General features: G+C 46.1%; 1 protein-coding gene and 1 long non-coding RNA gene across 3 annotated transcripts in view; one reads left to right on the forward strand and one right to left on the reverse strand.

Moving 5' to 3' along the window:
* LOC146063558 (uncharacterized) overlaps positions 1–2,945 on the reverse strand; it is a 97,691-nt gene extending 94,746 nt beyond the window's left edge. Inside the window, exon 1 of the long non-coding RNA XR_014471614.1 lies at positions 2,013–2,945. This is a non-coding gene — a long non-coding RNA (uncharacterized LOC146063558). The remainder of the gene's footprint in view (positions 1–2,012) is intronic.
* Positions 962–19,419, forward strand: LOC146063557 (cytochrome P450 1B1-like). Of its 2 annotated transcripts, none has more exons than XM_083176031.1 (3): positions 962–1,254; positions 1,815–2,884; positions 17,087–19,419. In XM_083176031.1, exons 2-3 carry the CDS (start codon positions 1,827–1,829, stop codon positions 17,667–17,669), a joined length of 1,641 nt encoding a protein of 546 aa, XP_083032157.1. In that variant the 5' UTR covers positions 962–1,254; positions 1,815–1,826; the 3' UTR covers positions 17,670–19,419. The 2 variants fall into 2 exon arrangements, with proteins under 2 accessions (XP_083032157.1, XP_083032158.1); XM_083176032.1 differs by lacking the exon at positions 962–1,254 and adding an exon at positions 1,469–1,492.
* The last annotated feature ends 7,933 nt before the right edge of the window (positions 19,420–27,352 follow it).

The following is a 27,352-nucleotide window of genomic DNA, read 5'->3' on the forward strand; positions in this document are numbered from 1 at the left end:
CCATTTTATTTATATTTTTCTCAATGATATTCATATGTTTAAATAAATGTCTTGTTAAAATGTTATCCAATATACAAGTAGTGACACATTTGTAAATACAGAAAGAAGTTCTTAGTACTTGTGGTTAGTCAGAAGGTGTCACCAGTGTAGAGATCCCACACAACTGACCTCTGTACTACACAAATGACAACATGTGCTTTGTATGATTATCAATGTTAATTCCATGTAAGTTATTGCATTGATATATATATATATATATATATATATATATATATATATATATATATATACTATAGATGGGGAATACATTCATACAATTAATACAATAAGTATATCACTTGCCTACAGGCAGCATAGACTGCTGGGGTCTGTAGTACTACATCAAGGGAAAACTGTCTGTTCATGTACAGGCTGCCTGCACACGATCACTCACATACAGTATACAGCACATGTATTCAACCTGTGGCCCTCCAGATGTTGTAGAACTACATGTCCCAGCATGCCCTGACAATCTTGGCATGCTCTCATAGGAAAAAATTTGGCAATGCATGTTGGAACATGTAGTTTCACAACATCTGGAGGGCCACAGGTTGAAGACCCATGGTATACAGTATCTGGGCATCACACACCCTAACATACACCTGATCCGATTTCTCCCAGCCATTACAGCATTAAGCCAGCTCCAGTACAATAGGGACATGTAACCATTCCCCAGTCTCTGCAGGTCCTGCAGCATTTGGGGAAAAGGAGAATGAAATCCAGGATAACCAAGGTGGCTGGAAAAGGGCTTGGAATAAACTGAGAGATCCCCCATCCCCTGGGGCAATGCAGGAGTTAATGGCTGATAATGAGACCTGTGCGTGCAGCCAATGACAAGTGAGGGAGAGTTTGTGATGGAGCCAGCTCTCCCCTCCAAGCTCAGGAGTATGATCCTGAGATCCCCGGTGCGTGGTGCTGAACAGCCAGGGTCCAATGGTGAGGAGCTGGGCGGTGACCAGACGGTGCCTCTCGGGGAGGAAGCCCAGTCACACAGCTGTCCGAGAGGAGGCTTCATATATATAAGGGCAATGCTGAGCAGCCTCCTGCAGTACCTTCCACTGTGCACTGCTAGGAGCAGCATCCTCTATATAACTTACAGCCCCTCAGCCTCATCCTATAGTGCCTGGGACCATGTGAAACTGCTGCCTCTGAGGCTTCCCGAATGCGCTAGCCGGTGCCATCAGTGTGGTGACAGTGCTGGAGTCACCTGCCCAGGTAGCTAGATGCGGGATGGGTGCGGGACAGGGGGGGACTCCCGTGTCATTGTGGTGACAGTGCTGGAGTCACCTGCCCAGGTAGCTAGATGCGGGATGGGTGCGGGACAGGGGGGACTCCAGGGTCATTGTGGTGACAGTGCTGGAGTCACCTGCCCAGGTAGCTAGATGCGGGATGGGTGCGGGACAGGGGGGACTCCCGTGTCATTGTGGTGACAGTGCTGGAGTCACCTGCCCAGGTAGCTAGATGCGGGCAGTGTGGAGCGAATAAATATATATAAACACACACACACACACACACACACACACACACGTGTGTGTGTGTGTATATATATATATATATATATATATATATATATATATATATATCTGGCATCTTGTAGCATGGCCACATTGCCCCACGCACCGCTATTACGCAGGTTGAGTGCATTGTGTAACGTGGGTTGTGCCAGTGTCATATATATATATATATACATAAATACATATATATTTACATACTGTAATTTAATGTGCATTAGGCTCGCTGCTAATTGCCCCCCTGTTTGCTGTGTTTGCCCCCAGGTCCCCCAGGAGATGCTGTGTCTGTATGAGGATGTGCGCAGCCTGCTGCTACCCGCACTCTGCACCCTGCTCGCCATTTACACCTACAGGTGGATACAGCTGTGGATCTTGCCCAGATGGTGGGGGGCGCAGCACCCGCCCGGGCCCTTCCCCTGGCCCCTGGTGGGCAATGCCCTGCAGCTGGGCAGCCTGCCTCACCTGGCCTTCGTGGCTATGGGTAAGACGTACGGGGAGATCTTCCAGATAAAGCTGGGCAGCCAGAAGGTGCTGGTGCTGAACGGGGACCGCACCATCCGCGAAGCACTGCTGCACACCGGGGGAGACTTTGCGGGGCGCCCCGCATTCCCGTCCTTCAGCTACGTATCTGGAGGGCGCAGTTTGGCATTCGGGGCGTACAGCGAGAGGTGGAGAGTGCACCGCAAAATCGCCCAGTCCACCGTCAGAGCCTTCTCCACCAACAACCCGCACACCAAGCGCAGCCTGGGCCAGCACGTGCTGCGGGAGACCCGGGAGCTGCTCGGCCTGTTCCGTGCCCTGGGCCCGGAGGGCGCGTACTTTGCCCCGGGCAGGCACCTGGTGGTGGTGGTGGCCAACGTGATGAGCGCAGTGTGCTTCGGCCGCCGCTACAGCCACACGGACCGGGAGTTCCAGGCGCTGCTTAGCAACAACGACAAGTTCAGCCGCACGGTGGGGGCGGGCAGCCTGGTGGACGTCATGCCCTGGCTGCAGCGCTTCCCCAACCCCGTCCGGACCGCGTTCCGGGACTTCCAGCAGGTCAACCGCGAGTTTTACCACTTTGTCCATAGCAAGTTCCTGCAGCACCGGGACACGGCTGTATGGAGCGTAACCCGGGACATGATGGACGCCTTCATTCACATCCTTCCGGGGGCGAACGGGAAAGCAGCCGCTGCCCGGGCTGGTGCAGAACGGGGGGACGAGGGGAAGAACGGTAACCCGGGGAACCACCTGCTGGAGGCTGAGCATGTCCCGGCCACAGTCTGTGATATATTCGGGGCCAGCCAGGACACTCTTTCCACATCCCTGCAGTGGCTGATCTTCTTCCTCATCAGGTGAGGGTGCATCCTACCATATACCCATCCATCCTACCATATACCCATCCATCCTACCATATACCCATCCATCCTGCCAAATACCCATCCATCCTGCCATATACCCATCCATCCTGCCATATACCCATCCATCCTGCCATATACCCATCCATCCTACCATATACCCATCCATCCTACCATATACCCATCCATCCTGCCAAATACCCATCCATCCTGCCATATACCCATCCATCCTGCCATATACCCATCCATCCTGCCATATACCCATCCATCCTGCCATATACCCATCCATCCCGCCATATACCCATCCATCCTACCATATACCCATCCATCCTGCCTAATACCCATCCATCCTGCCATATACCCATCCATTCCACCATATACCCATTCATCCTGCCATATACCCATCCATCCCGCCATATACCCATTTATCCTACCATATACCCATCCATCCCACCATATATCCAATCCATCCTACCATATACCCAATCCATCCCGCCATATATCCATTTATCCTACCATATACCCATCCATCCCACCATATACCCATCCATCCTGCCATACACTATATCCAATCCATCCTACCATATACCCAATCCATCCTGCCATATACCCATCCATCCTGCCATATACCCATCCATCATACCATATACCCGTCCATCCTGCCATATACTATGCTGCCATCCCCACTGGCATTACAGCTCTGCCCATCCATCCTGCCATATACCCAAGCATTCCCCATATCCTGTGCTGCCTCCCGAATGTATTGTCTTCCCCAGAGGCATTATAGCTGCCCATGCATCCTGCCATATACTGTGCTACCGCCTATTTGCCTTGCCATCCCCGGAGGCATTATAACTGTGCCCATCTATCCTGTAATCATATTACACAATTAAGCAGCAGCATACAGTAGAAAGTACGTTTTATAACACAAAAATTCCTGTGCAATTAATAGAATAACCATAAGAAAAAAGCATATACAAATTGGAGCATGCCAAGTGCCTGAGGGTTACCCCACCTCTGCAGATCAGTTTGCTACAACCAGTCTCCAAAAAGTATTTAAATAATTGTTTTATATTTTTTATTATTTAATTATTAATTATTTTATTATTAAAGCAGATGTATCAATCCAGCTCTTCCATACCTTTCTCACTCTGGCAAAGCTTAAGGTCTTTACTAAGGCGGGATGTTGCCCATAGCAACCAATCTGAGTTTATATATTATCTTCTAGATTCAGGTGCTAAATAGAATTTGATTGGTTGCTATGGGCAACATCCCATCTTCCATAGAACTCCCATCTTAGTAAACGTAACCCTCTGGCAAAGCTTTATAGAAGTAGACATGCTGCCCATAGCAACCAATCAGATGGTACTTGTCATTTATGTGGCACCTTCTGGAAGATAATACCTAGGGGGGAATTTACTAAGATGGGAGTTCTATTTCACATGGGATGTTGCTCTGGGCAACCAATCAGAATCTACTTATTTTTTTTAGCACCTTCAGAAGATAATAGATCTGATTGGTTGTCTATAGCAACATCCCATCTGAAATAGAACTCCCATCATAGTAAATCCACCCCGTAGAGTCTGGTAGGTTGCTATGGGTAACATCTCCGATAAACCGACACTACTAAATATACCTCCTAGTCTGGAGAAAAAGTCCTGGTTTTATAAAACCGCCATCTGAGCAAAGTGGCAAAGTGTCCTCACACTCTGGTAAGATGTTACACCTATAATAAATCACCCACTCATTCATGGGTAACACAGCTTTGTAATTATATCATCTCAGTATTGAGTAAATTATACATCTTAAGTAAAAAAACTTATTCCGTCTGAGGTAAAACTTTTCCCTTATTTAGGGCGGGATTCTCTAAAATCCGCAGCCCTCTTCGCCGGCAACCGCATTTCTAATGACCGCATATTCTCTAAAATATGCGGTCATTAACGCAAGGGACAGCTCTTGCGGTAAGAGCTGTCCCTTGCGATGCGGCGCCGTTGCTGGACTTCCGGGTCTATGACCCGGGAGTCCATCTGCGCATGCGCAGACTGACGCGCCGGCCGCAGGGCATGCTGGGAGGGATCCGTGACGGATCCCTCACACACCGCTGCGGTAAGAAGCCCATAGGCTTCTGCAGGGAACCGCCAGCTTTTGCTGGCGATTCCCTCCGCAGCGGTGACACTGCGAAGGGGGGTTAGAGAATACAGAAATGCGGTAAAAACCCCGATAACGGGGTTTTTACCGCATTTCTGTAATAGAGAATCTCGCCCTTAATCATTTCAGTCTTAGATAATAGTTATGTCTTTAGTTCATGTTCCCTCATGGATAAATCACCCACTCAGTCTCAGCAGCTTAATAACTCAGTGTTTCTATTTTATTTTATTTTACACACTGCAAGCTATTTATCAGTTTAATCCACCTGCAGCGGTACCTTACATTTGTATCACACTGCTGCTCAGAGCAATATAAATATGAGTAATGCCGCCCATACACGCTGCGATTCCCCGCGGTGCGATGTGTGCTTTAAGGTGCGCGCTCCCGCGGCACCTCATCGCACAGTACAAAAAGTATGTGCTGCACATACTTTTTGTACTTGCTTTTCATCACATCGCATCGCATTGCATGCACAAGGCATGCAATGCGATGTGATGGATGCTATTTAAGCCCAGAACGCACGCCGGGAGCGCAGCGTGTATGGGCAGCTTGACACTGGAATTCATCAATTCTCACCTGTGCAGCAATCACTGGCTAATGTGCAGCAATCACTGGCTAATGTGCAGCAATCACCGGCTAATGGTGTCTATTTACTAAAGGTGCCAATACACGTTTTGATTTTAGTGTGCTGTGCGTTTTGAACTTTATTGGTGCTGTGCGATTTTGTCACTTGTATGGGATGCAATTCGATGTACTGTACTGTCTTGTGCAATGCGATACGATTTTAGCTTTTTTTAATTATTATATAGTGACCTTATGGTCACTGGGTACATCGCATCGCACTGTACTACAAAAGTGATGCGATGCGATGTAGCACAAAAAGTACTGCCTGCACATACATTTTGTGCTATACAATATCGCACTCACGGGGACGCGCATCGCATCCCCGCAGAAACACGGTGCGATTCTAACCACATGCGATGCGTTTTGAACTTAAAAGTTCAAAACGCATTTGACAATCGCAACGTGTATGGGCACCTTTAGCTTTGGATAAAGTGGATGGAGATAAATGGGCAGCTTGTTTTTTAACCCTGATGAAGTGATAAAGTAGCCAGTGATAATGCATCAGCCAATCAGCTCCTAACTTGTTTTTTTAACCCAGCCTGTAACTTCATATTTAGGAGCTGATTGGCTGGTACTTTTAGCACCATCCACTTTATCTGTCTCCAAAGCATAGAACTTTACATCCCTATATCTGCCTTACCTGTGGTACTCCTTCTCTTGTTCGTTGGCAACCTGAGGCACACAAAAGAGTAAGGTGCATGTGAGGATGAAGGATTTACATACATATAGTTGTTTAACCTGCCAGGAAATCTGCAAAGTCTACCTGGCTATGCTAGATAAAATAATTAGCTAGCTGTAAAAATCTTTGGATTCTGCCATTCTCAGAGAGGTCTAGTTGAAGGCAGCATGTAATGGAATATAGGTCAGTAGATCATCCAGAGAGCCAGAAGTAGAAATAATTGCATTGGGCATCACAGTTAACACATCACTGGTGTAGGATCCTGTTAGGTGCATACACACTGTACAATTTTTTTGACCAACTTTTTTGACCAATTTCGTTCATTTCGGCCATTCTGAGCGAAATTGGTCAAAATATCTTTCGAACGACGAATGATGATGAGCGTACCCGCCAGTTGTTCATCAAGATTGTTCATCAACTGTGCATGCAGCTCAATTTGGATATCTTTCAGAAAGTGCCTATAAACTGTAGCTAGATCTTTCGTCTTTCGTCTGTCGTCAATATCTTTCGTCAATATCTTCCCAATTGTAAATATTATTTAGAAGTGGATACTTAAGAAATATGGGGTAGATGTATGAATCAGTGATAAGGGAGGAGAAGTGATAGAGTGCCTGGTACTTTATCACCGGCCAATCAGCTCCTAACTGTTCCTTTTTAAACCCAGCCTGTAACTTAACAATCAGGAGCACTTTGGGCCGCATTTATCAATCTATATTTGCAGCTAAATCCCAGAAAACACCCATTCTAGGGCGTTAGCCACAAATATTCAGTATCACCCAAATGTCTCAGGAGGGACCTTATCAGGAATCTCCGATCCCTGCTGCGATCCCTCCTGTACTGCCGCCGGCCGCATCCCCCATAGGTTTCTATGGGGGATGCAAAGCTGCCCAATGTATCAACATAGGGCAGCAGCGATTCACATCTGCCCCACCTACAGTGCAAATGGTTTTGTCCATTAAAGAAAAAGTTTGCTTTTGCAAACCAACCTGAATCACCCCATTTGTCATCCCACAGGTTAGTGATTATCCCAATTGTTTTCACAGACAGAACTCCTGAAAACATGAAATGTTGGGGATACCTGAGAGTTTGGTTTGAGAACCACTGGTTTAGCGGAGGATTTGCATTTAAAAATACCTAAAAATACTGTATACCCATAGAAAACACCTATAGGGGCGTTTTCTATGGATATACGGTCATTAAGTCTACCCGTATTAGGTCGACATGCATTGCATCGACCATGGAAAGTCGACATGGCTTAGGTCGAAACATGAAATAGGTCGACATGTCTTAGGTCGACAGGGTTGTCAGGTCGACAGAAGCATCAGGTCGACAATTGCTAGGTCGACAGTCAGTGGTCGACGTGAGTTTGTCACCTTTTTTTTTTCCAAAATGGGCCGACAGGCGGTATTTCATGCCCTACCATCGACTAGGGCGTGGTGGGAGAATAGAATAGTTTGCTGAGTGTAGCGAGGCACCGTGCCCGAAGCTATGTTGACATTCGGATTTTTTTTTAAACTCATGTCGACCTTTTGACCTTACACATGTCGACCCTCCAACTCTTTCAAAATTAGCCATGTCGACATATTTCATTTGTTGACCTAAGCCATGTCGACATTCTGTGGTCACCCCAAAGCATGTCGATGCCTGATACTGGTCGACCCAATGGCCCATACCCTTTCTTTGTCAGTTTTTTTGCAGAACAACACAGAAATAACGTCCGTTTCCACAAAAGAATAAATGAAATTCGCATTTGATCTGTTCAATGTTTTTATTTCTTTTTTTTTTTTTTTCACAAATCCACATCATTTTCCTCAGAAACTGCCGTCAATTAAAAAATTTGGCGTCCGTTTCCTCGAATCTCGATCTGCAGACACTAATCCCAGCCGTTTCCCCGGCGAAAACTGACGGGATTGGATAGTGAAAACCACTTATTTACGAAAATTGGAAATAAGGGGTAACATTGAATACTGTACCCCCAAAGATTAAAAATATAAATCCCGGTAGCGATCACTTTATCTCTGGAGTAGATCTCTTTTAGAACAAACAATTGTACTACTCCCTTTCATTTCCATCAGACCAGTAAGGAGCTTTCATTATTTTAGTGATCATTTTAGTCACCCTGTTAACGGGAATCTCCCATAGCCAACTTTAGCCATAGGCTGTAAATCCACATGAAAACTCATTTTATGTTCATAAATAATTGCTTTGGTATCTGCTTAAAGACTTTGATAAATGACCTAATTTAATTAAATTAACCCTAAGAAAAAAAAATCCAGGGGAGATGACTAAGATTACACTGATTTTATCGTTTCATGTTTGTCCAAGCTTTATCCTTGCATGCCAGTCACACATGTGATACTTGGTTTTGCATCTGATACATTTAAAATATGACTATAACGTATTCAAATTTTCATTTACAGTAAATGATGTTCTTAATTGTAGTTGTAGAACACAGCCAGGTGCCAGACGGGGTCCCGACAGTCGGAATCTCGACAGTCATTTACCCGACGTCGGGATCCCGACTGTTAAAATACTGATGCACGGGTTCCCGACGGCCACCGGCTATTTTCCCTCGTGGGGGTCCACGACCCCCATAGAGGGAAAATAGATTAGGTGGCGAGCGTAGCAAGCCACCGTGCCCGCAGCATGGCGAGCGCAGCGAGCCCGCAAGTCTGAGTCTGAGTCTGGCCAGTCAGGATCCCGATGTCTGGCTAATGACTGTCGGGATCCCGACTGTCGGAACCCTGTACCACACCCACACAGCCAGTGTACACAATGGATTTTACTGTCACTTTTTTGGGGAATAGTGGATATGTGTGCTGCACAATCAAGATTCATAATGGGGAGCTGCTGTAGGCCTTAGGGAGTGATAAAGTGGAGAAAGATAAAGTATGAGGAAATCAGCACCTACTTGTCCTCTTACAGACTGTGCACCTTATTCTGGTCCACACGCAACGCTGTGAAATTTGCATCATTGCCTGTGGATGTATCGCCGCCCACGCGGCTGTATGCCGCCCCTCCCCGCTCCTGAAGTTCCCTGCAAGTAGCCTTGGGTGCAGGGGCCATCAGATGATTTGGAGGCCGCATACAAAACAAAGACACTCTCTGGTGCCTTAGCTTTACGTGCTCCCTGTACGGGAAGAGGGCGGGCAGCTGACATCCAGTGATGTCAGCTGCTGGCACCCGCGTCACAGTGCAATTTGCATGGTAACGCCCCAAAAAAGCAGGGTGTTTCCATGGGCGCATTCAATCGCCACCATCCCACACCACCCCCCTCACTGCTAAGTGTTTATAAAATAGCAATTTAGGAGCCGACTTTCTCGGCTCCTAATTGGCCGCTAGGCGGCCAATAGAATCATCCGGAGGAGAGGCGCCGAAGATGAAAATCTCTGCGTCTCTCCAGTCCATGAGCGGGTACTAGCCGGGAGCAGCGCGTCTGGAGCTGAAGATGCCGGGGTCGTCGCCGGGGACCAGGTGAGTAGGATTTCCTTCCTCAGGTACCCCTTTGGATTACTACGGATCCAGGACCCCGGACCCCAGACCAGCCCTGGAACCAGGACCAAGGCTCCGGAACCGGACTCTTCAGCCCTGGAGCCAGGACCCCGGATCCAGGGACCGACCCAGGGGCTCAAGGTAGGTAAGTATCAGTATGTGTGGGCTGTGGATGTATTAAACGTTCATTTTTCTGGGTGTCAGTGTGTGTTTTATTTAACTATTTCTTGTACTGTGGAACTACAAGTGCCAGCGGGCCCTTTAATGCCCGCATGCTGGGACTTGTGGTTTAGGCTTACTGGGACTCATAGTTCTACAGTATAAGACAATCGTTTTTATTCTTTTTTTTTACACTTTTCAGCAGCCCGATGCCCACCGCCCAGGGGCATCGGGGACAGCCCCGGACTTTCAGCATGGGCTGGTAAGTCCTGGAGGGGGGGACCCCTTCTTTGGGGGGGTCCCCACTTCCCCAGGACCCCTGCCCATGCTGACCAGCCAGGGGGATAATGCTTTGGCCGCGGGACCTTTTATAATAAGTGTCCCCCGGCTGTGGCATTACCCTGCTGGTTGGTTGGGTCTGGTGCTGGTTCTTGAAATGCGGGGGACCCCTAGTCATTTTGTCCCCCGTATTTTGGAAACCAGCGCCGGACCTTGAGCCTGTGCTGGTTTCATTAAATCAAGGGGACCCCTATTTGTCTGGGACCGTGATTTTATGTCACCAGCACCGGCTCAATGAGCCCGGGGCTGGTTATGCTCTGGCGGGGGACCCCGCGCAGTTGTTTTTGTTTTTTTAAATTGCGATTTCCTGCAAATGTGCGATTTCCAGACCTGAAAATCGCACATTTTCAGGACTAAAGAAATTGCATCAAATCGCACCTAGTCGCACTATTTGGGCCATTTTTCGCATCTCATTAAATATGCGAAAAACGGCCCAATCTTGCGATTTTCAAAAGTGTGATTAGGTGCGGTAAAAATCATGCGGTTTTTACCGCTACACATAGAATGTCACCCGGGGTTTTTCACTTTTTTTTATCTGGCATGTGCCGCCAGGCAGTATTTCACCCCCTACCATCCACTAGGGCGTGGTGGAAGAATAAAATGGTGTGCTGAACGTAGCGAGGCACCGTGCTCGAAGAATGGCAAGCGCAGCTTTGCACTATTTTAGTGTCCGTGTTGACATTCGGGAGGAAAAAAGTGAAAAACCCCATGTCGACCTTTTGATTGTCGACCTTGCCCATGTCGACCTATTGCTGACGTTGACCAAACCCCATGTTGACCTTTAGACATGTCAACATTGATGCATCAGTGGTCGATCTAATGCATGCCGACCCTGCTTTTCTCGACCCTATGACCTATACCCTTAGATAGTTTAGACATTTGTAACGTAGAGAGTGTTATTTGAGCACCTGCCACTAGAGAGTCAGCAATTCTGCACCAATATTTTGACTCGCCACCTGGTGTGGTAAGCAGAAATGTGCTGAAAGTGTCCTGTTTGGATGTAATTTTTCCACATCGCTGGCTGGAGCTCAGCCGCCTAGCCCGCCTAAACTTAGTACTTTAGGGTGCGTCAGACGTAATGGACACCATCAGATACATGACTGAATTCCTCAGATTGACTCCCATTACATTGAGCATCCAAAATAAAATATTTAATCACCCTCAGTCGTGGTAACTATGCATGTGGCCAGATTAACACAATGTGGGCTGTTCCATTGACGGCATCCTTACACCTCCATACCAGCACTTAAAGCATAATCCCCAATAAGCAGGAACCTATGCCTGATCCTATGTGTTTCGTGGGATCACAGGTCTTTTGTTGTTCGATAAAAATGACCATAGCAGGGTAATACGGTTATGAGGATTGGTTATAATATCCATTATTAGGTATCCTTCATCAGATGAAAATTCATCAGGGCTAATTGGTAACCCCCCATAGTTGTGTTAAAGGGGTCTGCTGTGCGCACACAGACTGCGGTACTGGTTATGTTTTGTGGTATGCTGATAGAACTTGCATTTACAGTAATTAAGTATTAGGTAACGCCATGCTCTGGGAAAGATGCCAAGAGCTGTATCCGAGGATAAAAAGTTCACCGCAAACTGGGCACACTCTGAAAGTTTAACCCTGGGAATAATTGGTAAAATAAACAACCACATCTGTGCCAATGAAAAAAAAATGTTTAAGCAAAAGTCAAAAGATTAAACAGTAATTAATAGTAATAAAAAATAAAAAAGAAACAAGCACTACAAGACATGACAACACCTATTTAAACATGGTTCGAAAACTTTCCACAATAGTAAAAGTCTACATGGTGACACAGGCATATTATGGTATTTGGGTAATAGATAAAACAAATATTGCTGCCAAATTAATTACAAATGTAAAGTTATTTTGCATGAAGAAGTCCTTCTGCAAACATTTCACATTCTCATGTCCAGTGGTGTAGCGAGGTGCCCCGGTGCAAGGGCATGTTTAGCAAACCCCCCCCCCCTCCTCCCCGATTTGCTGTAATGCCGCACATGATGCCCATTTCATACTATATAACATACAGTAATGCCCATTACATACAATATAACAAACCGTAATGCCCATTACACATTTGACACATAAGTGCCACTTACCTACATGCTCATTGCTAGGAACTTCATGCTCCTTGCCAGGGGATTCATGCTCCATGCCAAGGGGCTTCATGCTCCATGCCAAGGGGGGCTGAAATTGCTTGTTGCCAGGGTGGACTGAAATTGCTCATTGCCAAGGGGGACTGAAATAGCTCATTGCCAAGGGGGACTGAAATTGCTCGTTGCCAAGGGGGACTGAAATTGCTCATTGTCAAGGGGGACTGAAATTGCTCTCTGCCAAGGGGGATTGAAATTGCTCATTGTCAAGGGGGACTAAAAATGCTTGTTGCCAATGGTGGCATAAATTGCTCATTGCCAATGAGGAATGCAGCATGCTCTCTCATCTGTCCAGCTCTTCTGTTCGCCGCTCCCCGATGTGCCCGGCTGAGCCAGTGTCGCTGCTATTTTGAATTCACAAGTCTCCCGCTGGACCGCTAGCCAATAGGTGCTCACTGTCCAGCAGCCAATGCTGCTTCTGATTGGCTGCTGGACCGCAAGCGCCTATTGGCTAGCGGTCCAGCGGGAGACTTTAATTGAAAATAGCAGCAGACTGTAGCCCGGACTGCGGGGAGTGGGCGAGCAGGGAGGGTGAGCCAGCGGCAGAGCTTGAGTTACACGTCTCTGGTGCCCTGTGTTATTTTGTCGCCCGGAGCTCTTTCTCAGCTGGCTCCGCCCTCCCTACGCCCCCTGCTTATGTCCAGGGCTGCCACAAGAAACATTCCCTTCCCTCCCTTCAATCACTTACCGCCTGCTTCCACCCCCATTCCGCTGTGCTGCATTTGTTGAGCGAAGCCCAGTACTCTCGGAGTGCAGGCTTCGTCACCTCCGGGAGATGGCAGACATTTAAAATATGGCACCGACTTGTAATCGGTGCTCGCGGCCCGGCAGCTGATCAGAGTGGCTGCCGGTACGTGAGCTCTGATTGGCTCACCAGTCGGTGCCACATTTTAATTGGCCGCCAGTGTCCGGAGGTGAAGAAGACTGCGCTCCAGGAGCAGTGGGCTTCGTTCAGCTCAGGCAGCACAGCAGAGACAGTCGGGCGGGTATGGGGTTCAGAGAGCGGCCCAGGCCCTTCCCTTTCTGTCAGAGAGCGTGGGCCTGGGACAGCTGTACCCACAGCACTTCCCTGATGGCAGCCCGGCTCATGTCAGTGGTCCAGTGAGTTAAATATATAATATTAATTTGAGCCATAAAAAAGCTTTTCATGCCATTTACACGCTTTTTATCCAAAAAGTGATCAGCTGTTCATAATATTTTTATTGCGCAAGTTTGCTGAAATTATTCAACCAAATTATGAAATATCCGCCAAAGATGACTGGCACCACCCACTGCGGTATCATTTTTGATACATAGGAAAATGCGGTAAAACCGGGGTTTTACCGCATTTTCCATTTGATACATCTCGCCCATAGAGTGGAGTCCAATGTGCAAGTTGGCCAAGTTGGAAGTTTCTTGGTGTGGAATGGTTCAAGCAAGGTTACAGGATACAACCCAATGAGTCACCTGAAGCATTTCCCAATGAGTCACCTGAAGCATAAGTTGGGACAACTTATTCAAACGAGATGCGTCAGAAGGCTCATTGGGACTACTTCATAGGATTTGAATGCATGTCCCATTCTTATGTCTTTATGATATAACATTTTTATGGTACTTCAATCTATTTTTATCATGTATAAATACATTTTGTAAGTTACAGTCAATCAATAACCCATTCTTACTGTTAGCGCTAGTCTATTGTTTTGCATTTCCTTTGGGGAACTGACCTTCCCCTTGACTTTAGCGGTTTGATACAACACACAATTATAAGGCGCCCGATTTTACTACTTTTTTGCGTATGAAACTGTCTGGGCATGCTGACACTTGTTGTTCTCCAGGCTGCTGGGGCAGGCTGCCTGGAATCTGTGGTTCCGCTGTAAAGCCTAGTATAATGGTTACTGTACAAACAGGGAAACCAAGTAAATCATACCTCTCAATGGGAAAGTGACGTTCCCTTGAATAACGTGACAGTTTATATGCACCATTACCATACCATTTGGGTCAGTTATGTGGTAATGGAAAGGATCCACTTTTTAACGGGCAATAAAAAAAATATACAGTATATCAACTTTGGAGGTAATATTCATTGCGAGACTGAGAGTGTTTTCTGTCAGAGATTGCATGACTTGCTGAGAAGGGGCAGGCTTACTGTTCAGCTTGTGTACACTTCACACCCTCTCAGGAAGCGTGCTTCCACACAAGCACATGTAGTACTCAACTCTATGTTGACTTTAGAGTGGAAGTGGCATTTATACTGCCAGGGGCTGTATTACTTATGGTCTGTCTGAGCAAGTCTTTATTTGTATCTTTCTGTTCAAAGAAACTCAGCTATAAACTTTCTTGTTAGACAGATAAACTACACCACTGACATTTTTTAAATGCACACATTATACAAGGCAGCACCACTGATTCATTTAATTTCAAGTGGAAAAAAAAAAAACAGGTAAAAGATTTTCATCGACTATGGGTCTAATTCAGAGATGTAAGCAAACCAATAGCTTACGTACATCTCCAATGTTTACTGTAAGTGCAGGGAGACTACCGTATAGACAGATGCTGTGCCCCGTAAGCTGTACATCCCAACCGTCCCGATTTTTGCGGGACTGGCCTGTTATTTTGGGGCGGTCCTGAGTCCCGCCCGGGGCCGACAGTGTTCCGTGGTGGGGGGGCAGTTGGGAGACCCCCCCGCTTGCCCTGCCCAGCGCTGCTGGGCCGCTCGCCATGCCCTCACAGCGGCAAAATGGGCAGACATAGGGAGTGCGCTGTGCTTTGCCGGGGATTTGCGCATAGCGATCACCGCTTATCCCCGGATGACCGCATTGCCGTGCCGGCAGTGCAGTCTGTAGCCCATAGGCTACAATGGGCTACTGCCATCCCAGAATGCTGTTGGCACCTGGACCCTCTGCGACAAGCATTAGGTTAACACCGTTAGGTCGACATGGTTTTAGGTTGACATGGGTCAAGGTCAACATGGGTTTAGGTTGACAGGTCATTAGGTCGACAGTCAAAAGGTCGACATGTGGTTTTCACAGTTTTTTTACCCGAATGTCGACACAGATGACATGGACACAGTTTCCAGTGCACCACTTCGCTCGCAATGCTTCGGGCATGGTGCCTCGATGCGTTCGGCACACTATTTAATTCTCCCACCACTCCCTAGTGGATGGTAGGGCATGAAATACTGCCTGTAGGCACATGTCGGGTCAAAAAACACAGTGAAAAACCCCATGTTGACCTTTTGACTGTTGACCTAATGCTTGTGTCAACCTAATGACCTGTCGACCTAGAACCATGTTCACCTATCCCCTTGTCGACCTAACGGTGTCAACCCAATGCTTGTCGACCAACATGCTGTAGACCAAATGACCGTATCCCCCTAAATGACAGGCTGTTTCCATTCTGGGGGCAGCGATGTGAAGCATTTCCTAACATGGAGGTGAGTCAGCCTAGTTTTGTGGGTGTGCCAGGGCCAGTGTTTACATATTCTGATTCAGATTTATTGGCCTCTGCAGTGTAAAATCCCCAGCAACTCTGAGTAGCCTGAGAGTAATGCCCCGTACACACGGTTCAATGTGATCTATGGACCTTATTCTGGTCCACATGCAAATTTCGCAGAGTTGCATGTGGACCAAACGCTGCTGGCCGCTATCACGGCTGCGAAAGGATGATTTGCATAATGATTGTAGCCATTCTGATCCCTTCCTGCAGCACTCATGTCATCCGACGGATGTGCAGAAGGACTCCAAGGTCATAAAACTGGAAGTCCTTGTATGGCAAAGGACAGCTCTTATTGGTGCATCCCATCTTATAAAACAAGTACTTTCCTTATTCTCTTATATTATAATTTTTTTCACACATAAAAAAAAAGATAAAAGTAAATATTGTATAATCATTAAAATGACTATACATGATGTTCTTTTATGTTTTTTTTTTTAATATGTGACATTTATCTGTGTGAAAGGATCTATGAAAGACTCATATAAGAGTGTTAAGGAAAGTATTGTTTTATTACTTTATCCAATTTAAGCTACACTTTGTTTTGCCACACTATTTTTAACTATAAAGGGAGAAATGCTTCTAGTGTAAATCTAGAGCAGTGGTTCCCAAACTTTCTTGAATCATGGTGCCAATGTTTTTATTGATAAATTAAGTAAATATATATTAAATGAAGTAAAGTGTGCTTAACTGTCAGCCTTGGGTTCAGTTATGTGGTAATGGACATAGTTGTGGTTCTAATTGTCCACATATTTTATGATTGGCAGCCACCAGCACTGGTTATATCTATCACTATGAGCATAATTAATTTTTTTGCGGCCCTGGACCACCAACCTGAGGCACCCCTGCAAGTGTCACACAGCATCCCAGGATGACTAGACAGTTTGGTAACCACTGAACTTGGGCATGAAGTGCTTATTGTCACTTATCATATATCTTCAATTATCTTCTATTAATTCTGATGAAAACACCATCTGTGACATCTAATGCACAGATTTTTATTGCAAACATCCCTAGTTTATTAGTACCCTTGTAGTAAACCATATAGAAGTAACTGTCGTCCATTCTGTAAATAATCTAAATACAGTGTGCTTTCCATCCCAAAACAGATATCCTGAGGTTCAGAAGAAGATGCAATATGAAGTGGACAATGTCATTGGCAGAGACCGCTTACCATGTGTGGATGATCAGGCCAACTTACCCTACATCATGGCCTTTCTTTATGAGTTAATGCGGTTCAGCAGTTTTGTTCCTGTCACCATCCCTCATTCAACCACAAGAGATACCACCCTGATGGGCTACAATATTTCCAAAAACACAGTGGTATTTGTCAATCAGTGGTCAGTCAACCATGATTTGGTGAAATGGTCAAACCCATCAGAATTTGACCCGTCTCGATTCTTGGATGAAAATGGGATTATCAACAAAGACATAGCGAGCAATGTGATGATCTTCTCAGTGGGCAAACGGAGATGCATTGGAGAAGAGCTAGCAAAGATGCAACTCTTTCTTTTCGCATCTCTTTTGGCGCATCAGTGCACATTCGCCGCCAATCCAACAGAGGACCTCTACCAGCAATGCGACTATGGCTTGAGTATCAAACCAAAGCCTTTTACTATTAGTATGAACCTTCGAGATGGAAATATGGACTTGCTAGACAATACCGTTCTCAGCATGGAAACAGAGGCGTGAAATACTTATGGCTCTCTATACACACTTTAATTACCGGGACCAAAATGGTGCACTATTGGTGTCATTTTAACCCTTTGAGTGCCAACATCTCTGTGAGAGATGTGCAAAATATCTGCTACAAATGCCAGCATTGCCCACATTTGTTATATAAATTCAAATAAAAAATGTTTTATAAAAAAAGATTATATTTCCTTAAAAATGTTTGCTTGCCAATTTTCACACCTATTTTGACAAAATCACTTGGCACTCAAAGGGTTAATTGATGAAACTGCTGCTGATTGCCACCAGTGTCATCATTTCTGACCCTTAAATTAATGGTGACTTCTGACAATCACATGAAGATTAACTGGCCAAACATTAAAAACAACAACCCATGACAATAAAGGTGCCCATACACGGTGCGTTCATCACATCGCACAGCACAGAGAGTGCAGCCCATGCTTTTTTTTTACTAGATTGCATCGCATCTAGTATAAAAGTACGCTGCTGTAGCACATTGCACACTGTTTGTACTAGATGCAATGCTATCTAGTACAAAAAGTATAGAGTACATCGCTCTGTGTATGGGCACCTTAACTGAGTAATCCAAACCATAACAATTCCCCTGAAAACAAAGACCTGTCTATATAACAAAATATTATTGTTCTTAATATTAGAATGCCTATGTGTCACAAGTTAATTTGCTGAAGTTGTGCTACTCCTCACAACCCGCAGAGCTGCGAGGAAAAGGCGTAATTAGGGGTTTAATGCACTGGGAAACCACTTCCACACTGAAGCCCTTATTCCGGTTCATACGCAAAGGCAAATTCCTTCTCAATTGGGCAAAACCATGGGAACTGCAGGTGGGGCAGATGTAACTTGCGCAGAGAGAATCAGATTTGGGTGTGTTATTTTGTTTCTGTGCAGGGAAAATACTAACTGCATTATTTTTACACTGCAATATCGATCTCACTTTGAAGTACAAACCCCACCCAAATCTAATTTTCTCTGCACATGTTACATCTGCCCCCCCCCCCTGCAGTGCACATGGTTTTGTCCATTAGAGAAGGAATTTGCCTTTGCGAGTGGACCAGAATAAGGGCCTATATACGGTATAAGTGGGTTAGTGCGAATTAACCCCTGATTTACCGAATGGTGGAAAAGCTATTACATTTAATGGTTTTTCTTGCATGGCATGGTAATTACAGATGGGGTAGGCCCCATCCTTGCTGGCGGGTCGCCAAAGGGGACGTCCTGGCGCCCCGCCGGCGAATGTACTGAGACGCGCGTGCGTCTCACGCGCACGCGCGTCTCAGTCTCCGTCGCCAGCGCGATGGAAACCCTGTCCGTCTCCGCCTCAGGGAGACAGACAGGGTTAGGGGGGGGGTGCGGGCAGGCGGCGGGGACCCCGGGTTACCGCTGGCAAGCCGGCGGGGACCCGGGGGAACCGATGGTAGCACCGTCGGAAGGGGACGCGCGCGCCTTGCGTGCGCGCGCGTCCCCTTCTCGACATCGCCATGGCGCTGGCGGGGGATGGCGGCTGGCGACGCCAGCGCCATTCCCTGCCAAGATGAGACCTACACCATCTGTAGCTCCTAAATGTTGCTAAAGAGGGAATATATAACAAAATGCAAGTTTTCCTTACTTACCGACAGTCATTGAAGGTGAAATCCATCAATTGTTTTTTTAAGACCCTTTCCACCAGCATTAATGTGGGTTTCCGCTCTCTGGACAAGTTCTGTTGTGAGACATAATAAATGTTCTCCCCATGTATTGCTGTATTGTATTAGGGTATCAAAGCGGGTAAACATAGTTTCTGCTGAACAGCAGAGGTCCCGAAGGAGAGATGTTCTTTTAACCCTTTGAGTGGCATCATTTCTGTGAGCGATCCTCAAAATATCCGCTAAAAATGCCAGCATCGCTCACAGCGACCGTTCTTATAGCAGAAATAAAATTACAGCCAAGTAAATTTATTGAATTTTATTTCAATATTGCACTCAAAGAAGAACAGTCGCTGTGAACAGCGCTGGCATTTTTAACGGATATTTTAAGGATCTCTCACAGAAATGTTGGAAGGGTTTAATAAAAAGGTTTGCTTGGCAATTTTTACACCTATTTTGACAAATTTCCTTGGCCCGCAAAGGGTTAAATTGGGAATGGGGGCAGGGCAGCTTTGTAAAGAAAAAGAGAGTGTACCGTAGTGATGCACATTCCTAAAGCCATGCAATATGTCGTCTTCTGTCCCTACATTGACACGAAAGTAAATAGAAAGTACAATTGCGGGTGCTGAGTGAAAAGTATATAGCGACGGTGCTCTGGGGCTAGTAAAATCAGGGTTGGGAAACATTGTAACAAGAGTTTGGAAATTATAGCCAGCCTGCATGCTTTAGAACGCAAGCCTTTATGGCAAGTGCTGTAGTCACTGGATTGCCAGTCTGAGCCAGGCACGTCACAAGAAAAGTGTTACATTGCAAATGTGTTGGGAGCATCGGTATACCCATAAAAAAAGGCCTATCCGTTATCCATGCTGCTGCTTTAAGTGTGGAGGATAAAAATAAGCTTTGGTTATATCTGAAGTACGATGTAAGTTATACTGTACATGAAAATCGTACATACTGTCTTCCTTTTAAAACCAGTAAAGTATATTTGAAGTTATTATAATAATAGCCCAGCAGCCAGAAAGTGCCATTCCCTACATCATTGGCTCTCAACCTCGGTCCTCAGGACCCCCAACAGTTTACATTTCCAGTTCACATGGCAGGTGCACTCATTATTCACTGATACCTTTTAAAAGATCACAGGTGTAGCTAATTACTTCACTTGTGATTCTGTGTGGAGACTTGGAAAACGTGAACTGTTGGGGGGTCCTGAGGACCGAGGTTAAGAGCCACTGCCATACATCTTCTGATAATACGGTGCAAGAATGTTCCTAATTATGCACACTTAGGAATTGGCAAGTTGTGGAATCATATAGCTAAATGTTCAAAATTCAAATAAGGAAGCCACACCCATTGCATCCAACTGCCATTCCAAATGGACTCACTGGCAGTTGCTGCAGCTCCCCTATTTAAATTTTGAACTGTTCTGGCCCCACCTCCGGAGCAGCCACTGCATAAAAACTAAGGGGGATATTCAATCGCCGTCGAGCATCTCCCGTGGGGGAGATGCCCGATGGGCCCTATTCAATGCTGTCTTCCCCGACAGCATTGAACAGGGTTTCCTGGCAGAACGAGCCCGACATCTCTAGCTGTCGGGCTCGTTCTGCCGAGAACAGCCGGGAAGTGACGAGCTGCCGGCTGCATCTCGTCACTTCCCGGCCGCAACTCGCGGCCACGCCCCCTTCTCGTCCCGCTGCAGGCGGGACATTGAATCCCGCCTGCATGTTCTCGGTCGAGCTGACCGAGAACGGGACTGGGTCACGGCAGGCGAGCAAGCTCGTCTGCCGTGACCCGAAGATTGAATACCCGGTACTTATGTAATATCTGGGCTCCCGTTTTTCTTATGAGACCGCATCCCCTCGCGGGGCTCGCTGCGCTCGCCACGCTTCGGGCACGGTGGCTCGCTGCGCTCGCCACACTATATAAAATCAACTCCATGCGTAGTTGGATAGTAGGGGTATGAAAGAATGGGGTGCATTTAACATGGGAGCCCAGATAATACATAAGTACCGAATACCCCCCTAAATCTTCCCCTTAATACATATCACTTTTATTTAATACAGTGGAATTACACAACTAGCAATGCCTTGGTGTAGCTCAGCCATTCCTGAAGCTGTCACCACTTCCATAAGTTTTACACCCCTTCAAATCCACGCAGCTCGCTTTCAGCAATGCAATTAAATGATTTTGAGATGTTCTTTTAAGATGAGGTTCTCACATCACCTATTCTCATTCTGCCCTACACATAATCTGTGGAACTCACACATGCCCCTTATGAAGTGGGTTACTCATAAAGAGTGAGTTCATGGCCCTATAGGCAAATAAGACTTAAAAGCTTCAAGAGGATTCTCATGTGATTGGTCAGTGAAGGTTCACATACTAATGCTCCAGAATGAGCCATCAATGTAGGAGTGCTGGCTGTGAGAGAGAATTCCATACCATATGTATACCTGATAATACTTACAGGCTGATAAGCATGCATATGGGTATTGCTAACAGAGTAGTACCTATATTACACAACATTTGTGATGGAACAGTAAGTTAGAAGGACCATACTTGAGGGGTAAAATGATGGAGAATGCTGCCAAAGGAGAAAATGTAGCAGATTATTCATTTGCAGAAGTGGGGACTTGTTCTTAAGCTATGATGTGTATGATCAATGGGGATATGGTCACTGCGTCGACTCAATTAAGGTCGACATGCATTGGATTGACCACTGAAGGTCGACAGGGCGAAATAGGTCAACATAACTATGGTCGACGGGGTTGGAAGGACGACGCAAGCATTAGGTCAACAATGGTAAGGTCAACATGAGTTTTGTACCTATTTTTGTTTTTGAACCGACAGGGTGTATTTCATACCCTACCCCATCCACTACGGTGTGGTGTGTTGATAAAATGCCTAAAGCATTGGCAAGCGCAGCGAGCCATGCGAGGGGACGCGGTACACAAAGATGGTGTCCATGTCGGCATTTGGGATAAAAAAAAGTGAAAACCTCATGTCAACCTTTTGACTGTCGACTTTCTCATTGTCCACCTAATGCTTGTGTCAACTATCCAACATAGTTGACCTATTTCAGGTGTCAACCTAAGCCCTGTTGACCTTCAGTTGTCAACCATAATTGAGTTGACCCTATGGTCGGACCAGTTTCCCCTTGAGCTCCCTTGGAAGCTCCCGAGGAGGCTCACTTATGTTTTGGCACTCGATGTGCCATTTTTACATGCGATTTATTGCATGTAAAAAAACTCTGGGCAACGGTGATCGGCGGGGACCGGGCAGCGGTGCGGAGCACATAGCAGCAGATGTGGGGTGAGAAGCGGCTGCTGGTAACAAAAATATTTTTAAAAAGACTGGCTGGCCGTTTATTGGCTAACAGAATTCTTATCCAATCAGTGACCTCCCGCTTCATGCCCGCTACCCTCTACATGCTCCACGCCGCTGCCCGTACCCCACCAATTACCGGTGCCTGGACCCCGCCGGTCACCAATGCCCAGACCCCACCGCTGTACATAGGAGTGCGCCAGCAGTGCTTCACCACTGGCACACACCTACGGATCATAGTTGGTGCTAAAATGTGCCATTGATGGGTCCAATCCAATAGATTTTATGTGCAGTCCGACCTCCCGACTCCGATGCACACAGTACCGCGCATCAGGTCGGAGGGGATGTCAAACACACATCCCACAAACATTTCTCGGCCCGATCCATTGGAATCGGGCTAAATTGGCCCAAATCAGAAAAATTTATCGCCACCTTATGACCCATACCCAATTAATATAGCAGTATATATGTGATAGCTGCACATTTAGTGTATTATCAGTCCTATGCAAACTATATTCCAATAACATTAAAGCATTGACTATATTCTGCAACCTCTTAGTTGTTATCCAAATTTAACATTTGCATTGAAATTTAACAGTAGAACGTCAAAAACAGTTTGGTCACAGTTAAAAATGTAACAAGTTTAGGAAATGTACTTATATTGAAAATACAACAATTGTAAACAGCAAATAATTCCACCAAAGACAGCATTCAGGAAAGCCACAATGCTGAATGCAGACAGGGGACCTTCAGGGATATTCCTCTAGAATTGAATTTTACATTTCAGGTGAAATTTCTTTATTAGCACATTTTTTATTTTATTACGTTATCTACTACCAATGTCTGTTGACAGTTTAAAGCATAATGGAAAACGCTGTTTATGTGTAAGAAATTAACCAAAAAGACCTCAGGTCACCACCAATTTGCTCTTCTGGAACTTAGCACACATCTGTGAATTCCTGTTTTTTATTTTTAGATCTACATTAGATCAGTGTTTTATATGACATGTACGCCTTCATGTATTTTATCCACTTTTGAGTTAGTATAGCACAAATCTTTTTGTGACCTAACTGCTAGTAAAATAAACTAGATACTAGATACAGACAGGACAATGTTCTAGTAAAGCTTTTTTAATAACATTAAGTTCCTTTTACTTTTTCCTTTGGTGATCATTGCTTAATTTGATTTAACACCAATTTTATATACTGAAATATTATGGAATAGTAATTATGTTATGCAAACTCTAGACATTCTAGAATGTATTCCGTAAAGCAATAAATAATAATAGTATATTAATTAAATTGTACAGCACATGTTAATAAATACTCTTATTCATGCTGCAAATGACTGTTACTACTTATGATAATCTATAGCTGGGGTCCTCAAACTATTTTGCTCTGGGACCCCATCAGATAATAGAAATGATTACAGGACCCCAGAAAGTTACTGCAGAAGGTCATCACATCACACATGTAGTCAGCAGACAGCACAAACATGGCAGCATTGTGGAGGCACAAAATGATGGGCGGAGTCTAAAATAACAGACAATTCAACAGACTTTCCAGACCCCTTGAATCACTGACTGAGATTAGAAAAGTCATCAGCCTGATGGTCAGCAACATGGAGTCGTGACCCCATGCTGAGAAGGTCGGGACCCACTTTGGGGTCAGGACACACAGTTTGAGAACCACTGATCTATAGGGTCATTAGTTACATCATTCATCATATTTTATATACGGCTTTTGAATCTTTCTTGTGTATTATTAACATCCATACCAAAGACACATTTTTTAAATGTTTGTGTTCTCATATTGCACTCTCCTAATTGCCTTCCCTTTCATGTACTGTATTTATATACTGGTTTCTCCTAATCCAAATTCCATATACTGTAAATGTAGTGTATGAGCATTTAGTCAAATTTACCAACCAAAAATCCATGTGTGGACACCTTCTCTAGTTTGCTGTTGTTGATAGACATTGAGCAGTGCTGTCAAAGTTATGGTCCATTAGGAAGCAAAATGCACAATGAATCTTTCACTTGCCTCAACATTTAATGGTAGTTAACATAAATAATTTGCTAGTGTATTACAGAACTGCTAGAGCCCAAGGAATCTGTCTTAGTGGAAAGTGCACCTAAAGGTCCATACACACTGGGTGTTTTTGCCCAGCGGGTATGGACAGTGATGATTGCTGTCATCGCTGGGGGGGGGGGGTAAGCTGCTCAGTTCATACACACTGAGTGGCTTTTCCCCCTGCCCAGCGCTTCTCAGCGGGGGCCGGATGGCTTTGCATAGCGCAATGCTATGCAAAGCCACTATAATACCAGCAGATGAGAGGCTTTCCTGACGATGATGCAGGAGTGTGTAGCAGCGCTCATCGCTGGGCCATACACACTGGGTGGCTTTCCGCCCTGCCCGGCGCTGTCAGTGGGGGTTGAAGGCTTTGCATAGCGCAATGCTATGCAAAGCCGTCCACAAAGCCACTCATCTGCTGGTAATACCAGCAGATAAGAGGCTTTCCCGGCGATGATGCGGGAGTGCGCATCACCGCTCATTGCCGGGCCATATACACGAGAAAACTGAGCGGCTTTCACGTGAAAGTTGCCCAGTGTGTATGGGCCTTTCCGATATTGTCGGAGACGAGTTGAGTCGATTCTATTTATTATTGGATTTTGATTATTATAATCTTCACGGCATGAGGCAGTTGAGACCAGAAAGCGCATGCGGTGAGAGTTGGTACCAGATTCCACAGAGAGCATGTAAGACTGGAGAATTCAACAAATGATGTGCAAGATAAGCAGGACACGCATGAACAGTTATGCAGAATAAAATGAATGGATGCATTTCAATTTAATCACATACAGTAATAATGTAAAAGCTTACATACCAAGGAAAAGATAATGAAATACAATATGAGACAATTGGAAAATTAGGAGAAATACGATGCAGAGAAGCTTCAGCCTGTCACACGCAGCCGCGGTGGTGCGCGGCGGGCATACTACTCACCCGTCCGCGCCCGCCGTCGGCTAGCGTGTAGTGGTCTCCAGGTCAGCGGCAGCAGGCAGCGGCAGTCTGGTGGGCAGCAGGCAGCGTGGGACGCCGGCAAGTGTAGCGGTGTGTGCTGTAGGGGCACCGGGAGGCCGGCGCCGCCATCTTGGTTAAGGGCAAATAGCAGATTGGCTCATGTCTGAGGTTTCCGCCCATACTGACCTGACAGCCAATGGCAGCCGCCCTCTAGGGATATAGGGGATCTGCCTAGGCCTGTTCAGTGTTAGTACAAAGAGTCTCCAGAGGCGTTCACAGCTCCCAGCTGACTCCGGCTCTCTGACTCACCTCTCCTGACTTGGTGCCTTGCTTCCAGTGCTCTGTGGTTGATCCAGGTTCTGCTTAACCCCATCGCTGCCAGTTTTCTCCACAGTCTGATTCCTGCCTGCATCCCTGAGCTCCCTGGCCTCGCTCTTCAAGTCTTCTGCTTCCAAGCAAATTCTTCATTCTTCAGTCATCATCCAGCTTCTTTCAGTCTTCAAGGATCCTTCATACCATCAAGTACATTCTCTTTCCGGATCCTCTCATTCTTCAAGACCCAAGCCTGCCGTCCTCAGTGCCTTGAACTGTCATTATTTAAATGAACTTTTCTTCTTTCAAATTGCCGTGCTGGCTCAATTATTATTTACCACTAACTACCACTTAAAGAAAGTATTCAAGTGTGTATTGTTCCATTTATGAATTCTATTATTAAACCTGCACGATTTAATCCTTCCTCCTCTGGTCCGTCTCCGGTTGCTACACACCACACGACTTCATCCAGCCCTTCAGTTGTGACAGTTTGTACTGACCCGATGGAGTCGGGTGAAGAACAGGCTTCCATGGCGGACGCATTTCACAGCATCGTGGCTCGTCTGGAGCAAGTAGAGGCTACCCAATGCCAAGTGGCTCAATTTCTTCAGGCCTTGTCTCCGCCCCAGGCGGCTCCCTCAGTTTCTGTGACTGCAGCACCAGAGGTTCCAGTTCCTGTTCCTATACCTGGACCCGTAGTTCCTCATCATATGCAATTACCAACCCCCAGCAAATATGATGGTTCACCGAAGGGATGCCGTGGGTTTCTGAACCAATGTGATGTTCATTTCACCTTACAGTCATCTCACTTCCCTACCTCCAAGGCAAAAGTGGCATATATTGTGTCTCTCCTGGCAGGGTCAGCTCTGGACTGGGTGTCCCCTCTCTGGGAACGCGCTGATCCCCTGCTCAATGACTATGAAGCTTTCATTACCTCTTTCCGTCGCATCTTCGACGAACCTGGCAGAGTGTCTTCTGCCGCTACTGAGATCCTGAGGATTCGCCAGGGTAGTCGATCAGTGGGACAATATGTTGTGCAGTTCCAGACTCTGGCTTCGGAATTAAAATGGAACGAAGAGGCTCTCGTCTCCGCCTTCTGGAATGGGCTGGCAGGTCGTATCAAGGACGAATTAACCACCCGTGACTCTCCTGCTACTTTGGTTGAACTCATCTCCTTGTGCAACAAAGTAGATCTACGGATGCAGGAGCGTCAACTAGAGAGAAATCGCTCCGATCGTCTCCGCTCTCGTTTCACCACCAACGCTGTTCCTGTTCCTAGACCAGGTTCCTCCACAACTACATCCCCAGATGAACCCATGCAGATCAACCGCTCCCGGCTCTCCTTAGAAGAAAAATCCCGTAGACGTCGAGAGAATCTTTGCATGTACTG

The sequence above is a fragment of the Crinia signifera genome, chromosome 3 (assembly GCF_055691185.1).
Source record: "Crinia signifera chromosome 3, ASM5569118v1, whole genome shotgun sequence".
Taxonomy (NCBI): Eukaryota; Metazoa; Chordata; class Amphibia; order Anura; family Myobatrachidae; genus Crinia; species Crinia signifera.

What these genes read in the sequence shown, in the direction of transcription:
- LOC146063557 (XM_083176031.1), top strand. Translation starts at nt 1,827, where the DNA reads ATGCTGTGTCTGTATGAGGATGTGCGCAGCCTGCTGCTACCCGCACTC. An exon ending in CTGATCTTCTTCCTCATCAG is followed by an intron (nt 2,885 to 17,086) that starts GTGAGGGTGCAT and finishes ATCCCAAAACAG; the next exon opens with ATATCCTGAGGTTCAGAAGA.